The sequence below is a fragment of the Rana temporaria genome, chromosome 1 (genome assembly GCF_905171775.1).
Source record: "Rana temporaria chromosome 1, aRanTem1.1, whole genome shotgun sequence".
Lineage (NCBI taxonomy): Eukaryota > Metazoa > Chordata > Amphibia > Anura > Ranidae > Rana > Rana temporaria.
Window position 1 is genome coordinate 396,612,246 of NC_053489.1, and position 23,590 is coordinate 396,635,835.

Sequence of the window (23,590 nt, forward strand, 5' to 3'; positions counted from 1 at the left end):
TAAAGCGGAGTTCCGGCCACAATTTCACTTTTAAAATATAAATACCCCTGTAATACACAAGCTTAATGTATCCTAGTAAAGTTAGTTTGTAAACTAAGGTCTGTTTTGTTAGGTTGTTACAGCATTTAGACACTTTATAAAATAGAAATTGACTGGGGCCATCTTAAGTGTGGGCATTATGAAGCCAATCTGTATGACTTCCTGGATTTCAGCCTTGCAGATCTAGCACATGCTCAGTGCTGCACAAGCAGTGTCAGATCAGGTTTCAGCACCTGTGCTGTCCAAGTCACATGATTCTTTGAGACTGGGGAGTGCACAGACTCCTGGAAAGTTACACCCACTACATTCCCAGGAGTCTGTGCGGTGTAGGTTAGGAAGCTTAAGCACCTAGGTGCAGGAAGTGGGAAGATTAACTATTCTGCCTAGCAACAACACTTTGAAGGCATCTAAAAAAAATTTTTTTTCGTTAAGGACTAATGACATTTTTTTAAAACTACTGATGTAATGTTATATTTATGGGTGGAACTCCACTTTAAGTGTGCTCCTAGGTAATGCTTTCTAAATTGTAGGGGGTAAACTGACTGGAGAAAGATATCAGTGTTGCTGATTAGCAGGAATCACAGATCTCTCTCTCTTCCTCTGTGACAGGATGGTTTGCCTTGTTTACACGAAAAATCGCAGGTGGCCGGACCCCCCCAATTGGCTCTGTGCATGCCCCAGACCCAGAAAGAGGAAACAGCGCGCAGGTACGTTGTTTGACGCAGCTAGGCCGCAGTATATGTGCGGTGGGCGGTCCAGAAACAGTTAATACAAGCAAACAATTTAAGAACTTGTAAACTGCAATAAATGTTTGCTTCTGGGTTTAATACCGTTTTAACCTCCTCACACAGGCCGAACACACATATGCAGCCTCTCGGCATGTGGGCCTTAATGCCAAGCAGCTGCATATATGCATGCCTGAATGTAAATAGAGCAGTGCCGCAAGCTGGCAGCCAACGGAAAGCTCCAGATTGCTACTTGCAATCCAGTCATGTGACCGCAGGGCGCACTTTCTGATAATGTCACCACCGCGATTGTCCAATCACGGCGGTCACATTATCAGAAACTCTGCCCCACCTCCCGGCATCAGAAACCTCTTAAAGGGCTGGGAGGCGCTGGCATGAGGGAGTTAAGATTTGGGTTAGACTGGAATTCCACAAAGCGGACAGAGATGAATCCTGCATCCACGCTGATTAACAGGGATAGGGGGGGGATTTATGCATTTCTATTGGTCTATCATCAGTAGATGGCTACCCCAGACAGACAAGACATGATACATCTGTACTGAAGAAAAGTGCAGCAGCAAGAAGCTTCTGGGCAATACTGTTGACTAGTCTGCGGCCATCAATTAACTTTTTGGACAGATCTCTTATAGCATACGTCCACTTTAAAAACAAAAGATGGGGGGAGAATTTTTAGAGCGGTTTATGTTGTGAAGCTTGTCTCCCCCCCCCCCCCTTTAAACAGTAATAGGCCTGAATTGACAAAACACCTAAAACCTATATTAAAGTTTACTCTTAAAATAAAAATAAAAGTAAATAAAAAATAAATTAATTAATTAATTAATTGACCTTCAAGCTTTTTTTTCCCCCCGCTTTACTATGCTGCATGTTTATCACCATGTCAAAAGAGAAGAATGCACAAAAAAACAAAAAAAACAAACGAACGAATATTGTAACCCCACATTCCCTGAACCCCCCCCCCCCACATCCCCAAAGTATTCAAAACGTTGACTTCCAGTATGCGTTTGGTAGAAATTGGCTAACATCACAACAGTATGCAAGCAGCTTGGTTGTAATACAAGAGGCAAAGTCTAGATAGGTTCTACGTTGAAATAGAACTTCCAGTGTATTACATAAGAGCCACAAATATTGCATTGTGCAGTGGCTGGACATGGCAACTCCAGATAGCAATGTGCATCAGTTGCCATCTGGTGCTGCAAAATAAGTATCTTTGACTTGCCTATAAAAAAAAAATATAAATATATATTCTTGGAATACAGTACAGGACACATTCTCCAACACTGTCACTGCCAGGCCTGGTACACAACTTTTAAAAGCATTGTAATGCCCAGCCACGCTGACTGAAAAATGGGGATATGTGGGACTTTAAATGAGAGAGCAACAGGGGGGGGGAGGCTCCCTGCTGGCAGAATACAATAGCATTGTAGGGGGCATTCAGTATTGATGGGGGAATCAAGCAACTTTCTTTCCACCCATGGTGGAAGGGAAGAATATTGTATAATCTATGGCTTGACTCAGACAGACAAACAAAATGCACTTTTTATAGGAAAGGGAATAAACAAGATGCCTTATTGGCCCACAGACAGACAACCTGACTCTGAATACAAAGCTATCCGTTTAAAAGTGATCGATTAAAAATAAAATAGAAACTGAAGCCTTACAAACATGTCATACTCGCTGCCACTGTGCAACTCGTTTTGCACACAGTGGCCCCGATATTTGGCTTCTGGGGTCCATAGGCGGTTCGTGGCTCCTCCTCTTATCAGATAACCCCCTAGGAGACACGCTCCCTCGGGGGGTTACCTTGTGGGTACGCTCCAAAGTCCAGCATTTGCGTTCATAGACACGGATGCGGGACTAGGCCCCAACCCTGCATCATTGGATTTGATTGACAGAAGCGGGAGCCAATGGCTGTGCTGCTATCAATCCAATCAAGACCTGGGACCCCGTGCAGAGAGGGACAGCGTGCCCCTGAGTGAATGAAGGGGCTCAGGTAAGTAAAACTGGGGCCTGGTGGGCCGGTCAGTGACGGAAGTTTTTTCACCTTAACGCATAGGATGCATTAAGGTGAAAAAACACAAGGGTTTACAACCTCTTTAAAGATTGTCAATTAGGGCCTCACATGTAACCCTGTAAAATTATTAATGTCGTTTCACTCCCAATTCTCTATAAACTCTATTCAACCCCCAATTTATTTTCCTTGGACTCAGCCGGCTACTTGTTCTCTACAATTTCCTTTCCCTCCCTCTCTACCTACCGATAGGACTTCCTTATACTGACTTATTACAGAAGAGGAAACTCTACAAGCTAATAAAAAATCAAAAGCAACCAAAAACTAACAATAAACCTAGCCCAGACTTACCTGGCAACCTACTACAAGAACTTTACAGAGAGAATCTCCCCCCTCTTAACCAATGACTTTAAAGAATGTTACCCCAATGTTTCATATTCCTGATATGTGCCTGCGGTACCAAAATACTTGTATGAGAAAGTATCCTGTTCTCTTTGTATTGCTCCCTTTGTGTGAAATCCCGGGTGTTCCTGCCAGTCTGCTTTCCTATTAAAAACTGACCACGCATTGTGGTCCATTTTCTGGCTGTGTTGGGAACTCAACCTGCTCTGCTCCAATAATTAGACTTGTGCTGCCATGTCTACCATACTTTTCAAAATATTTCCATGCCACTCAAAGTTGCCCAGATACCAAAAATGACATGCTTTACACAAGACTCCCCTGTGGGTTGAGCTAGATAGTATGGAGTAAGATCCTTTATGAACGCATAGCTTTTTCTGGCTCAACCCTTCCAACAGACATATTTTTACCAACTCAAGTTAAATGTTCAGCAGTTTTCCAATCTCCTACCAAACCCCTCATGTCCTTTATCCACAATCCTGCCTTCCTACTTGGTTTTCAGTCCCCGATGACTTTCGAAGTGTGGTCCCTAGAAAGCCTCAATTACTAACTAAAGGCGGAGGCAAGTACCACAACTAGGGAAAATACTGCAAAACTCCACTAAACTTATATCTACATACTATGCTGCCCTTCTGACAGAGTGTAACCCTATATTTTGGATGTCACAGGCGAGATGGGCATCTATGGACTTACGGACAAGGACTGGTCAGAATTCAGTGACATATATAAAACTTTGGTAATACCTTCCAAAGATCATATAAATCAATATAAAAATCTTTCATCCATCTCACTTAACCCCTACCAGACTACACAAGGTGGGCCTAGCCACAGCTGCTGACTGTTTGAGGGAGTGACCAAGAGGCACATTTTCTACATTGTTTCAGGGCCTGCCCAATGGTGCAGACCTTCTGGGAAGAGGTAGGGTCTTATTTTGCAGGCACTGGGCCTCCCGAATGTTCTTCACCCCGAGAACTGATTTTTGGGGATCTCCATTTATGCAAAGACACTCCCCTGCATCCTTCATTTTTATGCTAGGAAAACTATATTATTGACCTGGAAAGGCTCACAGGTACATTTAAAGTCCCTCTAGATATCACTGGTCGGAAACAAACCAAAGCATTTAAAAGGATATGGGGCAGATGGCTGGCTAGCCCCCTAACCCTCACACCAGACAGACCACATGTTGGATAATGAGCCCCTTTTGATGCACTGGACCTGTGGCATGTACACCCTCCTGGTGATTTTATATTAGTGAAGGTGTATTACCTAATACTGTAATTCCCATGCTCTAAAAGCTACAAGAGACATCCGACATGAACACCGTTCCAATGCATGCATGTAATGCTCAGATGCAGTGAATGACCAAAGTTTGTTTTTCTTTTATCTTGTGTGTTGCTCAAAAAAAAAAAAAAAATCGGACGGGAGTTAAACTTTTCAAGACAATACAGCAAGAAGAGCAGTGAATGTTTTTCTGATCTTCAAATGTAATATATACACACACACACACACACTTATTTGAAGATTCTCAACTCCTTCAGTAATCATCCCTAATAACTTAGGAAAGAAATATGCAGCCAGTTAACAGAGCAGATATATACTCCTGATCGGCACCCTTGAAGAGCATTCAAACCACTGGGTTAAAAGTTAGACACAGGTAACCAGCATTCAGATAAACAGCCCAGAAATCTATTAAAGTTGCTCCCTGTGTGGCAGTATATACTGTAGATCAGAGGGTCAGCAACTCTTGGTACACATGCAAAAAAAAGGCACATGATGCTATAATCAGTGGCACCTGTTGCCATCTTAGCACTGATGACACATCCTTCCATAAGGAGTCGCTAGCAAAGCGCCCATAGGCTGCAAGCACCTTCAAGTGGACAAACAGGAATGCCGACTGTGTAGTGGAACAGGTGTATTGGTGGTGTGAGGGGTAGAGTGGTTGCAGAAGTGTGCGGAGGGTACAGTGGCGAAAGGGTGTGTAATGGGTGCAGTTTTGGAAAGGCTCTGAGGAGGCTACAATAGTGGAATAGGTGTTTGGGGGGGGGGGGGGGGGTCAGCTGTGGAAGAGAAATGCAAGGAGTGCAGAGGTGAGCAATGGTGCGCAAGGGATGCAGAGGAGATGGGAGGAAAATATCTGGTTGCTTTGGGCCACACACACACCAGAGTGTCAAGTACAAGGCCTGACTCACGGGCCCACCCATCTCCCTGATGTTAAAGTGATTTTCAACCAGCAGCAGAAAACATTGTTTTTTTTTGAAGACGACCATTCGCACATCTATACTCACTACCCTTTCTTAAGGCTGGGTTCACACCTATGTGTGCAGGTTTTGCCACATCAAATTTGCATGGCAAGAGATTGTGACCGGCTCTCTATGGAGCCGGTTCACATATCTCCGTTGTGGCTCCAGTGTGAATTTGCACAGGGGTCCTGTGCATCTTTTCGTCCAATTCAGCCCAAAAATTCAGGCTGAATACAGACTTGAAATGGTGAACGGAGACACCAGATCCCTACTGTGAGCCGCATGTAGCAATAGTGTGAGCCTAGCCTAAACCGAGTGCAGGGTTTTGTGCATCTTGGCCCGATGCGAGGTCTGAAAATAAACATATCCAAATATAAACATATCCAAATATAAACATGACTAAAATAAACAAAACGTAACGAATGTGTTTAAGGCCCCTTGCACATAATACTCCCGTTTGAGCATCTACTTTTTCCAGACGCAATTTCAGGCGGTTTTTGTACATATTTGCTTGCATTTACGCGCATTTTCGCATATATGCGTTCACAAACTTTCACGCAAATTTATTCTTGTGTTATCATTCTGCTCAATATGCAAAGGGACATTTGCGCACACTCATGCACGCATGAGTCGTAAATTACTGAAAAAGCTGATTTTTTCTTTTTTTAACTGAACAATGCACGGCACCCGTTTACACACCTGTGTGCATAGGCACATTACAATGCATAGGCTGTATTTTTTTTTTTTTTAAACTAAGCTAAAAGCTGTAATGAGCAAGAGGCCTAATTTTCCATTACCAGTACATCGGAGTGCAAAAAAATAAAAAAAATGTAATAAAAAAGGTGTGCAATTGTTCAAAAGCATGCAGATTATCTAATGCATGTAAAAAATCATACTCGATGTGGAAAAAAAAAAAATTGCTGACCCCTGCTGTATGTAGATAGTTATGCCAGTGCAATTTGCAATTGTTGCCTACGTCATTATTTCAGATTAGCATTTCCCCATTCTGTGATCCCTGATGGAAATAGACCCAGACACAGCTGTACAGACCTGGGTTGAATAGGAAAGTATAACTGAATAAAATTACAGGGGATGAATAGGAATCACTTACCTAATATATCTATCCAGTCGTCTTGTTCATTTTGAAATTCATCAGTGGACTTTTCCTCTTTTTCTTCATTCGGCATTTTCCCATTTTCTTGGCCCTCAACAGTTTCCAATAGTGGAAGATCACTCAGGTCATCATCTTCTCCAGTGCTGTCAATGATCTCAAACTCCTCGGTGCTGTCCAGCAGGGACGTCCTGGTTCTTGGTTTTGACTCATTTTCAGAAAGCTGTGCACTGTCAGATCCATCATCGTGTGTTAGTGAATCCTCTACATCTGCAGAGGCCATCCTCTGGATGAAGTTTTGAGGATGAAATCTATAGGGCAAAAAAATAAATAATAATTCCAGGAGTCTGTCCACATGACATTCTACAATAAACTTCAAAATGTTTTTTTAGTCAGGAAAAAGTTAAGATTCTGTGGGGACATTAAGGCCTCCTCCACACCAGTGCGAAGGGACATCAGTTTTTATGTACACGTTCTGCAAGGGCACAACTAGATCAATTGTTCTCTATGTTTTTCTGAGCAAAAATCGTCAAGGTGTATAAAACTCACTGAAATTAATAAAAACTGATGTAGACCGATGGCTCTGCAAGTGAAATCTGCACATACGGTGTGAATGAGCCCTTAAGCAAAACCATTCCATCAATGTTACATTTCTGAAAATGTCAGATTCCAAGATGCTGCACAATAGACGAGTGTTAGAAAGCAAAACATTATCTGCTAGGTGGAGGGAGCCCTTGCCATACTGTGCATAGCATACTGGCACATTACGGTAGATTTACCTCCAAGGGTACTCTCCCCTTCAGTTTCCTCAGACTTAATGTATGCATATTTCATGAACCAGGGTATTATTTCTTGGCCATTGGGGGTCCAATGAGGATCTTACCAATGCCAAGAATGAGCAGGGAGTAAACACTGCACACACACTGCAAATCGGTTTATTTTTGAGAAAAAACACCTCCTAGCAATTTTCTATTTAACGTTACCAACTGTAGGTTCGATTGGCTTGCTACAGACACCACTATTGTCACAGTGCACCAGTCCTCCTCTGGGGGCCTTTTCTACTAGAGCTGAAAGAGAATTTAAGATAGACACAAGTACCATTTCACTGTACCCCGTTTTTACTTGCGACAGATGGCCATATTTCTCTTTTGGATCACAGAAGAGAACTGCTCTCCTTTAACCACTTAAGGACCGCCGCACGACTATATACGTCGACAGAATGGCACGGCTGGGCACATGGACGTATAGATAAACTCTTTAAGAGCCCAACTGTGGGTCGCGAGAGTGCTCACGGGACCCGCGAACCCGATCGCCGTCCCGCGATCGGTCACAGGAGCTGAAGAACGGGGGAGAGGTGAATGTAAACAAATCTTCCCCATTCTCTGAGGCAGTGTCAGTGATCGTCTGTCTGTTCCTTGATATAGGGATGTCACACGCCCAGCCCCCCTACAGTAAGAAACACATTAGGTCACACTTAACCCCTACAGCGCCCCCTAGTGGTTTCACCCCTTCACTGCCATTGTCATTTTCACAGTAATCAGTGCATTATTATAGCACTTTTCTCTGTGAAAAAAACAATGGTACCAAAAATGTGTCAAAAGTTTCCGCCATAGTGTCGCAGTCAAGAAAAAAAAAAAAAAAAAAAATGTAATAAGAAGAAGAATGCCATAAAACTATCCCCTATTTTGTAAAAAGCTATAAATGTTGCACAAACCAATCGATTAACGCTTATTGCGTTTTTTTTTTTTTACCAAAAATATGTAGAAGAATACATATCGACCTAAACCGAGGGGGAAAAAATATGTTTTTTTAATATATATCTATTTTGGGGATACTATAGCAAAAAGTAAAAGAATATTGCATTTTTTCATAAATTGTCGCTCTATTTTTGTTTATAGCGCAAAGAATAAAAACCGCAGAGGTGATCAAATACCACCAAAAGAAAGCTCCATTTGTGGAAAAAAAAAAACGCCAATTTTGTTAGGGAGCCACGTCGCACGACCGCGCAATTGGCAGTTAAAGCGACGCAGTGCCGAATCGCAAAAAGGGGCAAGGTCCTTAACCTGCATAATGGTCCGGGTCTTAACCGGTTAACCCAGAGCAAGCTAATAGCAGGCTTTTGCTCTCCATCAGCGGTCATGACAGAGCAACTGCAAGGGTCTTGAGAATAATGTCAGGATCCACCCAGCTGCATGATTGACAGCTGGCCATTCTGTTTGTGGCTGGAGCATGCAGAGAGTCAACTCCAAGAACACAGAGTAGAGAAATCAGCGGTCATATGATCGCTCAGTTCTCAGCCTTAGAGCAGATGCAGGACAACTCAAGCATCACACTGGTGCAGTAACGGAGATGAGTATGAAGGTTTGTTATTTTTCTATACCCCAAAATTCTCCTTTGAACATTTTGCCCTTAATTCTGCTGGCTGGATGACCGACTATAATTTTATTCATGTACAACATTTTTATACTTATCTGACTGAATTATACTGTATACACAGGGATGTTGCGAGGGCTTCTAGAAAGTTGAATGAAGCTGGAAGGAAACCATTGCAATGCATGCCGAGAGCGACTACCCTAGCTTGAACAAGTCAAACAGGGCAAAGCACCAATGTGTTTATGGGCCTAAGAAAGCGATACAAGTAAAGTAAACTTGTCAATAGAATACCATTCCCTGTATCAGCCTCACTCAGCATGGCATTTGTTTCATTTCACGAATGGCAACTCTGGATAAGCATTGATATGTTGCATCTCCCTGTACATTATCCATAAATGCTACACATGCCTAGCAGCATATTTCTGAATATGTTGGATATGTGAATGAGCTGGAAAAGATCATACCAATAAATATACCGGTATGTACAATTTAAAAATCTGAGTGCAGCTTGAGTTTTTGCCAAACACCCATTCTAATAAACATGACAAACCAGCATGATTAAAATTATATGATGGCTAATGGATATTTTCCTATTAAAAATATATACATCTAATTTTTAAACTTTTCTTGCCATGTGTCGCAAATCACAGGCATGACGGACATTATTCCGCAATAATTTCTGCAAGTATTGCACATTTTAATTTCTACATTTATGGCTAAAGTTGAACTTTAAATGATTAAAGTTTGTAACGATGGCAAACAGTGGAAAACATTACGTTCTATTCAGTAATTGCTTGGAAATAGCTGGTCCTAATAAGAGCTCTCCGCCTGTTTTAAAGCACCTGAAATATTACAGTGGATATTAAGTTACAACTGCGAGATTTGCGATTCAGAAGCACTAAATAAGTTACAGGAACCTTCCCAGCTAATTAATGTATTTTAATGGTTCATAAAGGAGTTCCTTGAAATAAAGTTCCAGCATTTACCTCTGAATTTCCGTTCTCTTCTCCCTGTAGAAATTATATGTAGGGCAGCTTCAAATTAAACAACATTTACCAGCTTTTCTACAGAAATGGTAAAAAAAAATAAAAAAACAAACACACACACACACACACACACACACACACACACACACACACACACACACACACACACACACAGCCTTTACTTAATACTTTGTTGAAGCACCTTTGTGCCAAATCACAGCCTCAAGTCTGAGTATGATGCTAAAAGCTCGGCACACATTTTTGGGCACTTTCTCCCATTCTTCTTTGCAGGAACGGTCATGAAACGTCGTCGCCTCCTGTCACAGCACCTCTCATGCTCCATTATGTTGGATGGCGAGCATCGATGCAGCCATTTTCAGATCTCTCTAGAGACGTTCAATCGGGTTCAAGTCTACGCTCTGGCTGGGCCAAAGACATTCACAGAGATGTCCCATAGCCACTCCATTGTTATCTTGGCTGTGTGCTTAGGGTTGTTGTCCTATTGGAAGATGAACCTTCTCCCCAGTCTGGAGGTCCAGAGCGCTATGGAGCAGGCATTCATCAAGGATGAATCTGTACATTGCTGCATTCATCTTTCCCTTCATCCCGACTAGTCTCCCAGTTCCTGTCACTGAAAAACACCCACACAGAATGATGCTGCCACCACCATGCTTCACTGTAGGGATGTTATCGGTCAGGAGATGAGCGGTGCCTGGTTTACTCCAGACATGGCACTTGCCATTCAAGCCAAAGAGTTCAGTCTTTGTTTCATCAGACCAGAGTCCTTCTGGTGCCTTTTGGCAAACTCCAGCCAAGCACTCATGCGCTTTTTACTGAGTGGCTTCCGTCTGGCCACTATACCATACAGGCCTTATTGGTGGAGTGCTGTAAAGAGAAACACTGGTTCTTGGTCACCTCCCTGACTAAGTCCCTTCTCCCCAATTGCTCAGTTTGGCCGGGTGGGCCCACTCTAGAAAAAGTCCTGGTGGTTCCAAACGTCTTCCATTTATGGATGGAGGAGGCAACAGTGCTCATTGGAACCTTCAATGCTGCAGACATTTTTCTGTACCCTTCCCCAGATATATGTGCCTCCATACAATCCTGTCTTGAAATTCGTCAGATAATTCCTTGGACTTCATGGCTTGGTTTGTGTTCTGGCATGCACTGTTAACTGTGGGACCTTATTTAGACGTGTGTGCCTTTCCAAATCATGTCCAATCAACTGAATTTACTACAAGTGGACACCAATCAAGTTGTAGAAACATCTCAAGAATGATCAATAGAACTAGGATGCACCCAAGCTTCATTTTGACCGTCATGGCAAAGGCTGTGAATACTTATGTACATGCGATTTTTTTTTACTAAATTTGTAAAGATTGCAAACAAACTTCTTTCAACTTTATAAGGTATTGTTTGTAAAATTTTTGAGGAAAACAATGAAGTTAATCCATTCTGGAACAAGGTTGTAACATAACAAAATGTGGAAAAAGTGAAGCGCTGTGAATACTTTCCAGATGCATTGTATGAGCGGAATACATGCTCCCTCAGGGGCCAGTATGGTTCTTCCTACCAGGTCATACATCCTGTAGTGACTTATGAACCAGCGGGAGGGACCACAGGGGCTGACGGTGGAGCAAGTACGCTACACATCACAAGTGTAGAAGGTTTCAAGCAAAATGGGAGTGGACACATGGCAATAGCCTTTCAGTACCCTGGCCAATGGCAAGGCAAGTATACTGAAAGTTCCACCCGTTCTTCTGTTTATCAAGTCAGCAGCTACAAAAAGCGTAGCTGGCAACTTTTAATAAACACACACTCGCCTGTCCCACGGTCTAACGATGCAGCCATCCGAAGCTTCAGTCCTCTCATTGGTGCCAACATCACTAGTGTGGGCACCCGGCTGGGACAGCTTGCGGCTTCACAGCCAGGTGCGCACTGTGCGTCCTGAATGGCAGAGCAACCTTCTGGGACCTGTGACGTGCCCCATAAGAGTACAGGGAGAGAGAGGGGGGTTGCCTAGGCGATGAGTGGAAGCGAGAGCTGGGTACCTGTCAAAACTAGGTACCAACCCACCCCCCACCCCCCTTCCAAAGGGTGAAATTCTGCTTTAAAAAAGGGGTTGTAAAGCTTCTTGTTTTTTAACTTTAATGCATCCGACTGTATCACACGGGAGTGCGCCTGCAAGGTAACCCCCTTGGGAGAGAGCTTCCCAGAGGGGTACAAATACAAAGGGGGAAACTAAAGCGCTAGCCAATACTCCAAAGTGAGGGGTGGAAAATTATACAATTCAAATATAAATTTTAAGTGAAATGATAATGCTGCTCAAATCTAAAATTGCAATAACAAACAAATGATATGAATAAAGTAAATGATGAGCGCAAAAAAATTAATTAATGAATGGTGCACATGGAAAAAATCAATGTGAATGTGAAACGTCCACTGTGAACAAAGCTCTTTTAAAAAGAGATAAAAACACCAAAGTGATAATTCATCAATACCACTGTACTAGAATACAGTGGGTGATATGCCCAATTAATAAATGGTGCACTATGTGCAATAAAATATGAGCAAAATCTGAAAATAAAACAGTGAACACAAAACAGCTGTGGCAAAAGTTCATAAGTGACAATTCCTATGTCAATGGAAAAGGAGTGATGGAATATCCCAAATGATGACTACGTGTCCGTGTATAAGTGATGGAGCAATCCTCATATGCAGCTGGGCTCACAGAGCGCTTACCTCACCAACATGTAAAGACCGCATGGTATCTCCTTATATGGGGTACGTCCCGGGAAACAATTCCTCCTCAACTTTCTCCCTGCTATGTCAACAGCTGTGGTCCTGTAGATCTCAGAAACAGCGTCCTTCTCACTGTATAGGCGGCTACGGTCTTCACAAAAATGGAGGCTCCGTGTGCAAAAAGCACTCGAGATGACCCAAAATAAAATGGAAAAGGCTCCAATGGTGAAGTATATCTAAAAGGTTTTATTATGTCCAAAGAGTAAAACAAAATATTCAGCTTATACAAAGCTGGAACAAAAAACGTACAGCGAAAAAAAAACGGCTGTGTGGACGGGCTGATGCGTCACTTGCGGTCACGTCTTGAAAGCCTTACGCGTTACGTCACGACACGTGACTTCATCAGAGCTGATGAAGTCACGTGACGTAACGCGTAAGGCTTTCAAGACGTGACCGGAAGTGACGCATCAGCCCGTCCACACAGCCGGGTTTTTTTCGCTGTACGTTTTTTGTTCCAGCTTTGTATAAGCTGAATATTTTGTTTTACTCTTTGGACATAATAAAACCTTTTAGATATACTTCACCATTGGAGCCTTTTCCATTTTATTTTGGGTCATCTCGAGTGCTTTTTGCACACGGAGCCTCCATTTTTGTGAAGACCGTAGCCGCCTATACAGTGAGAAGGACGCTGTTTCTGAGATCTACAGGACCACAGCTGTTGACATAGCAGGGAGAAAGTTGAGGAGGAATTGTTTCCCGGGACGTACCCCATCTAAGGAGATACCATGCTGTCTTTACATGTTGGTGAGGTAAGCGCTCTGTGAGCCCAGCTGCATATGAGGATTGCTCCATCACTTATACACGGACACGTAGTCATCATTTGGGATATTCCATCACTCCTTTTCCATTGACATAGGAATGGTCACTTATGAACTTTTGCCACAACTGTTTTGTGTTCATTGTTTTATTTTCAGATTTTGCTCATATTATTTTATTGCACATAGTGCACCATTTATTAATTGGGCATATCACCCACTGTATGCTAGTACAGTGGTATTGATGAATTATCACTTTGGTGTTTTATCTCTTTTTAAGAGAGCTTTGTTCACAGTGGACATTTCACATTCACATTGATTTTTTCCATGTGCACCATTCATTAATTAATTTTTTTGCACTCATCATTCATTTTATTCATTCCCAGAGGGGGTCAGCTCTTGCTGGGAGGAGCCGCCGTAGGACCCCAGATGAGGACATTCGGGCCACTCTGTGCAAAACTAACTGCACAGTGGAGGCAAGTATGACAGGTTTATTTTTTATTTTTTTTTATAAACCACAAAGCTTTAATGTCCCTTTAAGTCAATGGTAAGGCATTTTCATGCTTCTTTTACAAGTAACCTATGGGTTAAATAACTCTGTGGTGACAGGGTCACTTAAATTCAGAGCAGCAAGTGACAGCTAAGCAACTAGCTTTTTCAGGAGGATAGATGACATAAAAGCCCCCGTTTATTCCCGATAATGCCTTTCCCATGAACCGTTATGGTTTCTGATATACTCATGGGATCTAATACTTCATACTTTTGATCTTGGCAAGTACAGTTTCAATGCAACGATAAGGTGCCTTAGTCATGCAGAAATTTGGGAGTGCACTGCACAACGCACTTCAGCACGAACCATGAACTGTCATCTGCTCCAAAATCATTTAAAATGATCTAAAAGTAGTAAAAGACCTGGGAAAACATGAACGTGTGAACAGGCCCATTATAGTACACTACCTCAAACAAAACACATTAGATATCAATTCAACTTGACCAATATCATCTGCTTAAGTGTGTGATATTATGTATTTCATCCATTCGATAAGTGTCAAGCATTTAGAACATCTGGTGCAGATGCTGACAAGAAAAATAATGCATGTGTTACCGCACCTAGTTTACAGAGTGAAAACACGAAATGTAGGTGTTAACACCTGGTGAAAAGCTAGTATTGCTTGCATGTGGAAGCCATCTTCAAATGACAAGAAAAGCAGTAATGATTTTTTTTTTTTAAATGCATTTACTGCTTAAAAAAAACCAAAAGCAAACAAGGAACATGCTTGCTTGCACTATTTTCTGCAGGGATACCAGCCAAGAACACCGGTCATATTAAAATATGCTATCCTGCCTAACGCCAGCCTGGGGTAGATGGACACTGGTCACGAACACTAATGGAGTCCAAACCAGGTGGCATGGGTAAAATTAATGTGAGACCTTCATGCTTAACCACTTCAGCTAATTTTTGGGCTACTCGGCACTGCGTTACTTTACCAGTTAACTGCGCAGTCATGCAATGCTGTACCTAAAATACATTTAGTAGAGCTTTCTTTTGTGGGTTTTTGATCACTTTTTTTATTTTTTATTTATTGCAATATAAAAAACGGAAAAAAAAGACCGAAAATTTTGAAAATAAAAAATGTTCTACTTTCCGCTATAAAACATATCCAATAGATAAAAAAATAAATAAAAAAAAAAGTACCAGTTACACTTACCAGTAACAGTGTTTCTGGGAAGTCTTACAGGACGGCACAATGAGAGATGACTGGCTCCACCCGACAGGAAACACAATCAAACTGAGGAGCACGGGAGGGGCGGGGTTTTTAACCTCTTGTTTGATTGTGTTTCCTGTCAGGTGGAGCCTGTCAGGTGGAGCCACACCAGTGCACGGAAGCGAAAACATACCACTAAAAAAACTCCAATACAAACCAATAATCGTATCAAGAGGGTGGGAAGAAGGCCTGCCGTCCTGTAAGACTTCCCAGAAACACAGTTAACGGTAAGTGTAACTGGTACTTTCTCAAGTCGTCTTCCAGGACGGCACAATAAGAGAGAAGCAAGTAGCTTCAGACCTACCTTAGGGCGGGACGACTGCTTGCAGGACCTTCCTACCGAATGCCAAGTCCTGAGGTGACAGCAGCTCCACGCTATAATGCCTTAAGAACGTATTCTGGCTTGACCAAGTCGCAGCTTTGCAAATCTGCTCAACCGAAGCTCCGGCCCTCTCTGCCCAGGAGGTTGCTAGGGACCGCGTGGAGTGTGCTTTAAACTCTTGGGGCTGCTTTACCAGCCTGTTCGTAGGCTAGAGAAATCATCTGTCTGATCCATCTAGAAATGGAGGCTCTGGATGCCTGATGGCCTTTTTTCTGCCCGGAAAAATTAATAAACAGATGGGTGGATTTCCTAAAATTGCTTACCCTATCCAAATAAACTAGTAGACACCGTCTGACATCCAGACAATGAAAGGAGGCCTCTTTCATTCTGGGGATTCGAACAAAAAGATGGGAGAACTATCTCCTGTGTCCTGTGGAACTTGGATACCACCTTGGTGAGGTACAGGGGATCCTGTCCAAGAACAACCCTGTCATCAAACAAACAAAAAAATGGCTTAATCGAAAGAGCCTGCATATCACCTATTCTCTTGGCTGTCGTAATCGCCAGAAGAAAGGTAAACTTAAAATGTGAGAAATTTAACTGAAATACTGTCTATTCGCTCAAACGGAGCCTTAGTTAACTGTTCCAAAACTAAAGAAAGATTCCAGGGCGGGACTCTAGATACCTGCACTCGGGACATTCTATCTCTGGCCGTCAGGAACCTTTTAATCAGGAGGTCCAGAGATATCCTATTTTTTTGGACAGAAGGTTAAGACCGCCACTTGAACTCTCAAAGGTCTTGGTGGCGAGCCCCAAATCAACCCCATCCTGGAGAAAATCCAGGATGACCAAAGTTTCTTGTTGGGATACTTCTCTTGCTAAGCACCAGCGTGAGAAGACCCCCCAGATCTTGGCGTAAATACGCCTGGTAACTTCCTTCCTATTAGCAAGGAGAGTGTTGATTACTCTTTCAGAGCAGCCCTTCTCCCGCAGGTTCTGCCTTTCAAGCACCAGGCCGTCAGCTTGAAGAAGCTGGGATCTGGATGGTACCCTGCCAAAGAAGGTCTGCCCGAACTGGGAAAGGGAGAGGAGGAGCTACCGACCAGCTCTCTAGAGCGGGGAACCAGGTCCTCTTGGGCCACCAAAATCAGTCTGCCCTCTGCGAGATTCAGTCTTTGTAGGACTCTCGAAATTAAGTTCAGAGGGGGAAAGGCATAGGCCAGGTGAAAGTTCCATACCTGGGCCAGCGCGTCTCCTCCCTCTGAATCCTGCTCCCGGGAGAGGGAATTTTTTTTTACCTTTCTGTTTCCCTTGCGGGCGAAGAGATCCATCTCTGGCCTGCCAAACTGCTGACACACCAGGTTGAACACCTCTGGGTTCAACTCCCATTCTCCTTGGAGAATTGGTTGGCGACTCAAGTAGTCCGATTCTAAGTTGTGAATTCCCTTTATGTGGACTGCCGTAAGAGGAGATCCGCAGTTCTGCCCAGCTCAGGATCTCTAGAGACAATGTCAGAAGGGTGCGAGATTTGGTGCCTCCCTGATGATTCAGGAAAGCTACCGTGGTCGCGTTGTCGGACAGAATCTGGACCTCCTGGCCCTGAACGCTCTCCTCAAACGCCCTTAGGGCTTCTCCGACCGCCAATAATTCTCGGAAATTTGAAGAAGCGCCCCTCTGACGCTGGTTCCAGGAACCCTGGGCTCGAAGCTTGTCTAAGTGAGCCCCCCACCCCCAGGCACTTGCATCTGTAGTTATCCTGATGGGGTCAGTTTGACTCCACGAAAGACACTTCTGAGGAAGAAGCCACCACCTCAGAGTCCCTTATGGTATCTAGGATGACGACCCTGTCGTCTAGAGTGGCCCCCTTTCCATTTCAAGAGGCAAGGAGGAAATGTTGGAGGGGCCTGGAGTGGAGCTGAGCCCACGGTACAGCTGGTATACAAGAGGTCATTAGACCCAGTAGCCTCATGTCTCTGAAAGAGGACTCCTTTCTCCAACGCAGATCTGACCACTGTCATGATACCCTGGACCTTGTCCAAGGGTAAAATAAGTTTCCCCTCTAGTGAATCCACCAGGAATCCTAAGTAAACTTTGCTTTGTTCCGGCACTAGCGAGGACTTTTCCCTTTTAGATGATACACCCCAGGGATTCCAAGGTACTTATGACCCTGGCCAGGTCTGCAAGGAGATCTCGGCTCTGGTTGTAAAGCAGCAGATCGTAAAGATACGGGACTAATGCTATCCCCTGCAGGTGCAGGAAAGCGACCACCTCCGCCAGGATCTTTGTGAAAACCCTTGGGCTGGAAGCCAGTCCAAAGGGGAGGGCAGCAAACTGCCAATGTTGAATTTCTTGGGCAGAGGCGATCGCAAACCTGAGAAATTTCTGGTGCCCTGGGAAGATCAGGACGTGTAGATATGCGTCCTTTAAGTCGATCGTTATCATGAACACTTCCCTCAGAAGAAGCTTCCCGAGGGTGTATACACTCTCCATACGAAACTTTGTGGCGGAGAAAAGTATTCAGGTTGATTATAAGCCGGAATTTCCCTGACGGCTTTGGAACCACAAAGATATGGGAGTAAACTCCCAGACCCTGTTGCTCCGCAGGTACCGGAACTATGACACCCTGCTGTGAAAGCTCTGTGGCGTTCCGTAGAAAACCTGTCGCTTTGAGGGGGTCTCTGGGCAAATGTGTCAGAAGGAACTTTGGGGGAGGAAAATGAAGTTACTCCAGCTTGTAGCCCTCCCTTATAATTCGGAGGATATGGGGGCTTTGAGTTATACTTTACCCCCTGGAGAGAAAATGGGAAAGTCTTCCCCCAACTTTCCCGTCACTTAGAGTCTTTATCGTTGGATTTTTGGTTGGAAAAGAGGATATTCCCTTTTTGTTTGTCTTTCCCAACGCCTGTTACCGGCCGGCTTTTTCTCTGAAAAGCAGGCCTGTTACCGGCCGGCTTTTTCTCTGAAAAGCAGTTTCTACCCTGGGGGCCCTCGAATTTTTTTTCTTTTATCCCGTTTAGGTTTGGTGAGGAATTTACCCTTTTCAGTAGATCTAGTCAGGGGCTGATCGAGGCCCGTGCCCGAAAAGGAGGGAGCCCTCAAATGGGAGACCACAAAGGCGGGTCTTGGATGCATTATCGCCATCCCACATCTTGACCCACACTACTCTTCTAGCAGAGTTCACAAGAGCTCCCATCTTTGCGGTGGTTCGTACGGTCTCTACTGCAGCATCGGCTAGATAGGCCACTGCGCTACCTATGACCTGTAGCGAGTCTAGTATCGCCTTGGATTTAGAAACACGGGAAACATGGTCCATCAACCAGGAAATCCAAGGATCCGCATTCCTAGCTATGCATGCTGAAGCCAATTCGGGGCGCATTGTTGCTGCATTGGCCTCCCAAGCCCTATGCAAGGTAGTCTCGGCACGCCGATCCATCAAATCCTTTAGGTTACCCGTATCCTCAAAAGAGAGGTCAGACTGCTTGGACACCTGCGCCAAGAAGGCGTCCAATCTAGGTACCTTAAAAAATGTATTCTTGTCCTCCTCCTCCTTAAAGGGACACCGACACTTCCAAGTTTTATACCTTAGAACAGGGGTGTCAAACTGGCGGCCCTCCAGCTGTTGCAAAACTACAAGTCCCATGGGGCATTGCAAGGCTAACAGTTACAAGCATGACTCTCACAGGCAGAGGCATGATGGGACTTGTAGTTTCGGAACAGCTGGAGGGCCGCCAGTTTGACACCCCTGCCTTAGAAGCTTCCTCTCGGGTTCCGTCCATTCCCTAAGGATGATATCCTTGAGGGACTGGTGCACCGGAATGGCTCTGGGTTGGGGTCTCACTAAGCCTTGGTACATTCTATCCTGTGCGAATACCTGTTCAGCCGGCTGCTGAATCTCCTCAGAGACAAACTGCGCTGAGGAGGGCCTCCATGTCGTCGGCTGAAAAGATGTGCTTTCCTGCAATGGAATCTTCATCCTCTGCCCGACTATCCACCAGACCCTCATCCGAAGGGCCCTTATCAGGGGCCTCCGAGTCCTGCGATAACAGGGACCCCAGAGATTCCTGGCGAACTCTACCCAGACGGGATGATGAGGAACCCTCCTGAGAGAGCGCCCATCCCCGGACCTCCAGCAGGTAGGGGGGAGGGAAGAACGTGGAGAAATCAGCCCCTGGAGTTCTAGGGTAGACTTTAACCTAGGGTACTCCAGTGCTCGGGGGGGTTCTTCTGATGCCCCCCTCAGTGCATAGGGACACCCCCCAGGAAGGACCACCTTGTCCTACTGGGCCCAGAGGCTTCCCAGGCATGCGGCCCAGCTCCCAGGGTGAGAGCTCCAGCCCCAGGCCTTAGGTCAAATAGAAAAATTAAAAACAGTTTCGCTGTGGAAAAACACAATCAAAAACTGAGGAGCACGGGGAGGGGCTGGGTTTTTAACCTCTTGTTTGATTGTGTTTCCTGTCAGGTGGAGTCAGTCATCTCTCATTGTGCCGTCCTGGAAGACGACTTGAGAAAAAAAAATGAAACTTCTTATACATTTTGGCCAAAACCCGGCAGTAGGCAGCGACGCAACAGTGCGTCGCTTTGCCTACAGCAGCCACCTGTCCGCAGTACAATGCTGGTAGGCTGTTACGTGGTTAAGAATGAATGAGCAGCACATTGTGGTGGTGGGTGTGTGCTTTTTAGGACGATTCTGGCAAGTCTGATAAGGAGAAACTAGTACAGTACCTGGATAATTTGTTGCCTGAGGGGTTAAAGCGCACACAGACCCACTCTACTTAGGGGTCGTTGGTTTTTGATGAGTTCACCTGAGCGGTGGTGGAGGTACAATGCTGAGGTGATGCACTGAAGAAAAAAAACGTATTTGCACAAGGCACTTTTAATTAGCATTATAAAAGGACTTTCAGAGAAGCATAGATGTAATGTGGGTATTGCACTTAAATGTTTAATCATTTACCTACTGCGAACTTTAACCTCTTTCCTGCCCATGTAAATTTTCATTTGTCAGCGCTGTTAGACTTTGAACGAGAATTGCAGTGTCATGCAACACTGTACCCATATGACATTATTTATAATTTTTCCCCCACATAACTAGAGCTTTCTTTTAGGTGGTATTTAATCAACACTGTTTAATCAAGACCAAAAATTATATATATATATATATATATATCCGACCGCATAACTAAATGTGCATCATTACTTTACAGTTAAATGCTGGGGTTATGGCTGCAGCTAGATGCCATAACCTAGGTAACTTTTTTGCCCTCAGGCAGTCAAGTTTCTGATAAAAGTGATCCCAGCGATCACTCTCATATGCGATGGAAGAGGCGTCCCCCTCCCGCCACTTCCTGGGCATTTCAGAGCTTACCGGAGCCATAGTTAAGATCCGGTGCGGCCGATGGCTAGGCAAGTCCTCTGTCAGAATAGGCGACCTGTCAGAATTGGTAATGGAAGCAACATTCCATTACCACCATCTTTCTACACCATGCACTCCTCCACAGTAACAATAAACAGAGACGGGGGCAAGCGGACATCTTGTTACACCCACCAGAGTTTTGCATTTCAATTATTTTTAACAGGAGCATATATAGTGAAATACAGTACAGGGTATTTGGAAATCCATCGGGCTGTTTACATGTTGAATTATAAAGCAGAGGTGTTCTGTCAGATTAGGAAACCTGTGAGAGCAGGTTTGCCGCTGCTTTTAAAATTCAACATCTAAACAGTCCGTCGGATATCCAAATACTGTATTTCACCTTATAAGTTCAGTTTATGGTTAAAAATAACTGTGGAGTTCAAAACTTCGGTGGGTGTAACAAGATGTCCGCTTGCCCTCTTCTCGCGTATCTTTACTGTGAAGGAATGCGTGGTGCAGCAAGATCGCGACGACGGAACGCAACTTCCTTTACCAATTCTGACGGGTCGCCATATCCAACGAAACACGGGCAGTCAAGTGAGGGCAAGATGGCCCCCACTCAGCTCTATGCCTTGGAGGACTGGAGAGACGTCTGACATTGCTTACAGTTCTCGGGCAGACAGGATTTTTTTTTCCTCCCTTTTAAAAAGGTAAATGAGATTGACCCCAGATGTTTCAAAGAGGACCCCTGTCCATGCTTAATTTCTGTTACAAGTGATGTTTACATTCCTTGTAATAGGAATAAAAGTGTAAAAAAATAAAAGTAGAATAAAATAAAAAATAAATAAATCACTCCAATCTTGCATGCAGAAGTATCGCCGCGATCCTTAGAGTGAGAGCAATAATTCTAGCGCAATACCTCATCTAACACAAAGTGGATGTAAACCTGAAAATGATTTATTTTTTGATGTCACAATGTACAGTATAAAAGATTTCCTATCATCTGTGCCCAGTCTTGCCACACATAGTTAATCCAGCTCTGAGCAATCCTCTTATTGTTCAGTGAAATAAAACAGACTTAGCCCTGGTTCACACTGGGTACGATTTGGAACGATTTGAGATGCGATTTGACATGTCAAATCGCATCTCAAATCGGCGGCAATGGCACTGTCCTAATCAGTGCGACGCCGCATCTGCGATTTCAAAAAGTAGTTCCTGTACTACTTTTTGCGATTTCGGGCCGCGATTTACATTAAATTGCGGCCGAAATCGCGGCCGCGAAATCGCGGTAAAATCACGCATTTTACCAGCGATTTTGAATTCACAGCAGTGTGAACCTAGGCTTACAGAGAAAAACCTTAGTCCGTTCTGCCCCCTTGCGGTGAGTGACAGGTTATTTACATATCTCATGCACTAACCTGGAGACAGGCATTATTTTTTAATTCCCACCCCCACTCCTTTTCTGAAATCATGTGGTTACTTTTCTGTATTTTGACTGGATGTTAGTGATCATAGCAATATTTAGTGTAAGGAATACATAGAAAAAATGCATGTTGACAAGGGGAGTGTAGAGGAGGGTGCGCAAATCTACTAACAGTTTTCCCCTCACCGAGCTCCAGACAACAGATTCACCCACAGAATCTGCAGTTTTTCAGTTCTTATAACAGACAGAGGGGAAACATTTGACAGGTAAGGATACATGCAGGAGGCATGCATATCCTTATAGATCAGCACTATGGCAGTAGTTTAGAAAGGATGAGAGTGGGTTTAATGAATAATAAAAATAAAAACAGTGGCGTTAGGCCAATGTTTTTTTGTATAATGTGAAAGATGTTACGCAGCGAGTGTCATGAGAGAATCGTGATCTTTAGTCTAAGCAAAAAAAAAAAAAATCATGATTCTCATTTTAGCCAACATTGTGCAGCTCTACATGTGGGCATTTTTTAACGCAAAAGATCTCTTCTGCTATAAAGAGCCTGTCTGCTCACTGTTTATGACAGTAAAACTTTAGTTCTGCTTCAAGTGTACACCCGCAGGGATGGCTGTGGTCTGCCTGTACAGAATGCATAGGTGTTCCATGCATCCCTGTGTACCAACACAGTCGCTGCTCCCAATTTGACATCCGGGTGTGCGTCCCTATATGCAGACAGTGCGAGTTCAGGGACATGTGCCCGCATTAGGGTTATACCGATACTAGTATCGGTACCAAGCATTTGCCCGAGGACTTGTACTCGGGCTAATGCTCCCGATGCTTCACCCGAAACTTGTACTGTCAGCGGTGATCAGTGCGTGGGGAAGTTACAAGCACCGATCACCGCTGTATAGATTTAAAATTAATTTCTCCGCTTCTCTCTACACCCCACGCGGCTTTCAGCTGCTTTAAAATCAGCGATGCTTGTAACACACACACACACACACACACACGACTGTCCCGTGTCCTCCTCCAGCCCCCCTCCGTTTTGCTGCAGTCTGTCTCCCTCCCGCCGTGTTTCTCTCCCCTTCCATGCTCCTCCTCCACCCCCTGGAAATGTCAGGATGGAGAGCGGGGTAGGAGCCGGTAAATCCGGCTCCGAATGGACAGAGTCAGTGATCACTGATGCAATAGTTTGAACCCAGCCTAAAAGGAGAAGCACAACCAAAGCTCATTGGTACTCGTACTTCTATGGATCACAGGAGTGCACTTTGTCTTGCACTCC

General features: G+C 44.2%; 1 protein-coding gene across 1 annotated transcript in view; it reads right to left on the reverse strand.

The window, feature by feature from the left end:
• Positions 1-23,590, reverse strand: part of FKBP8 (FKBP prolyl isomerase 8) — a 130,883-nt gene that overhangs the window by 104,019 nt on the left and 3,274 nt on the right. Inside the window, exon 2 of the mRNA XM_040322838.1 lies at positions 6,544-6,854. Within this exon, the coding sequence (XP_040178772.1) occupies positions 6,544-6,826 (283 nt within the window). The 5' untranslated portion in view covers positions 6,827-6,854. The remainder of the gene's footprint in view (positions 1-6,543; positions 6,855-23,590) is intronic.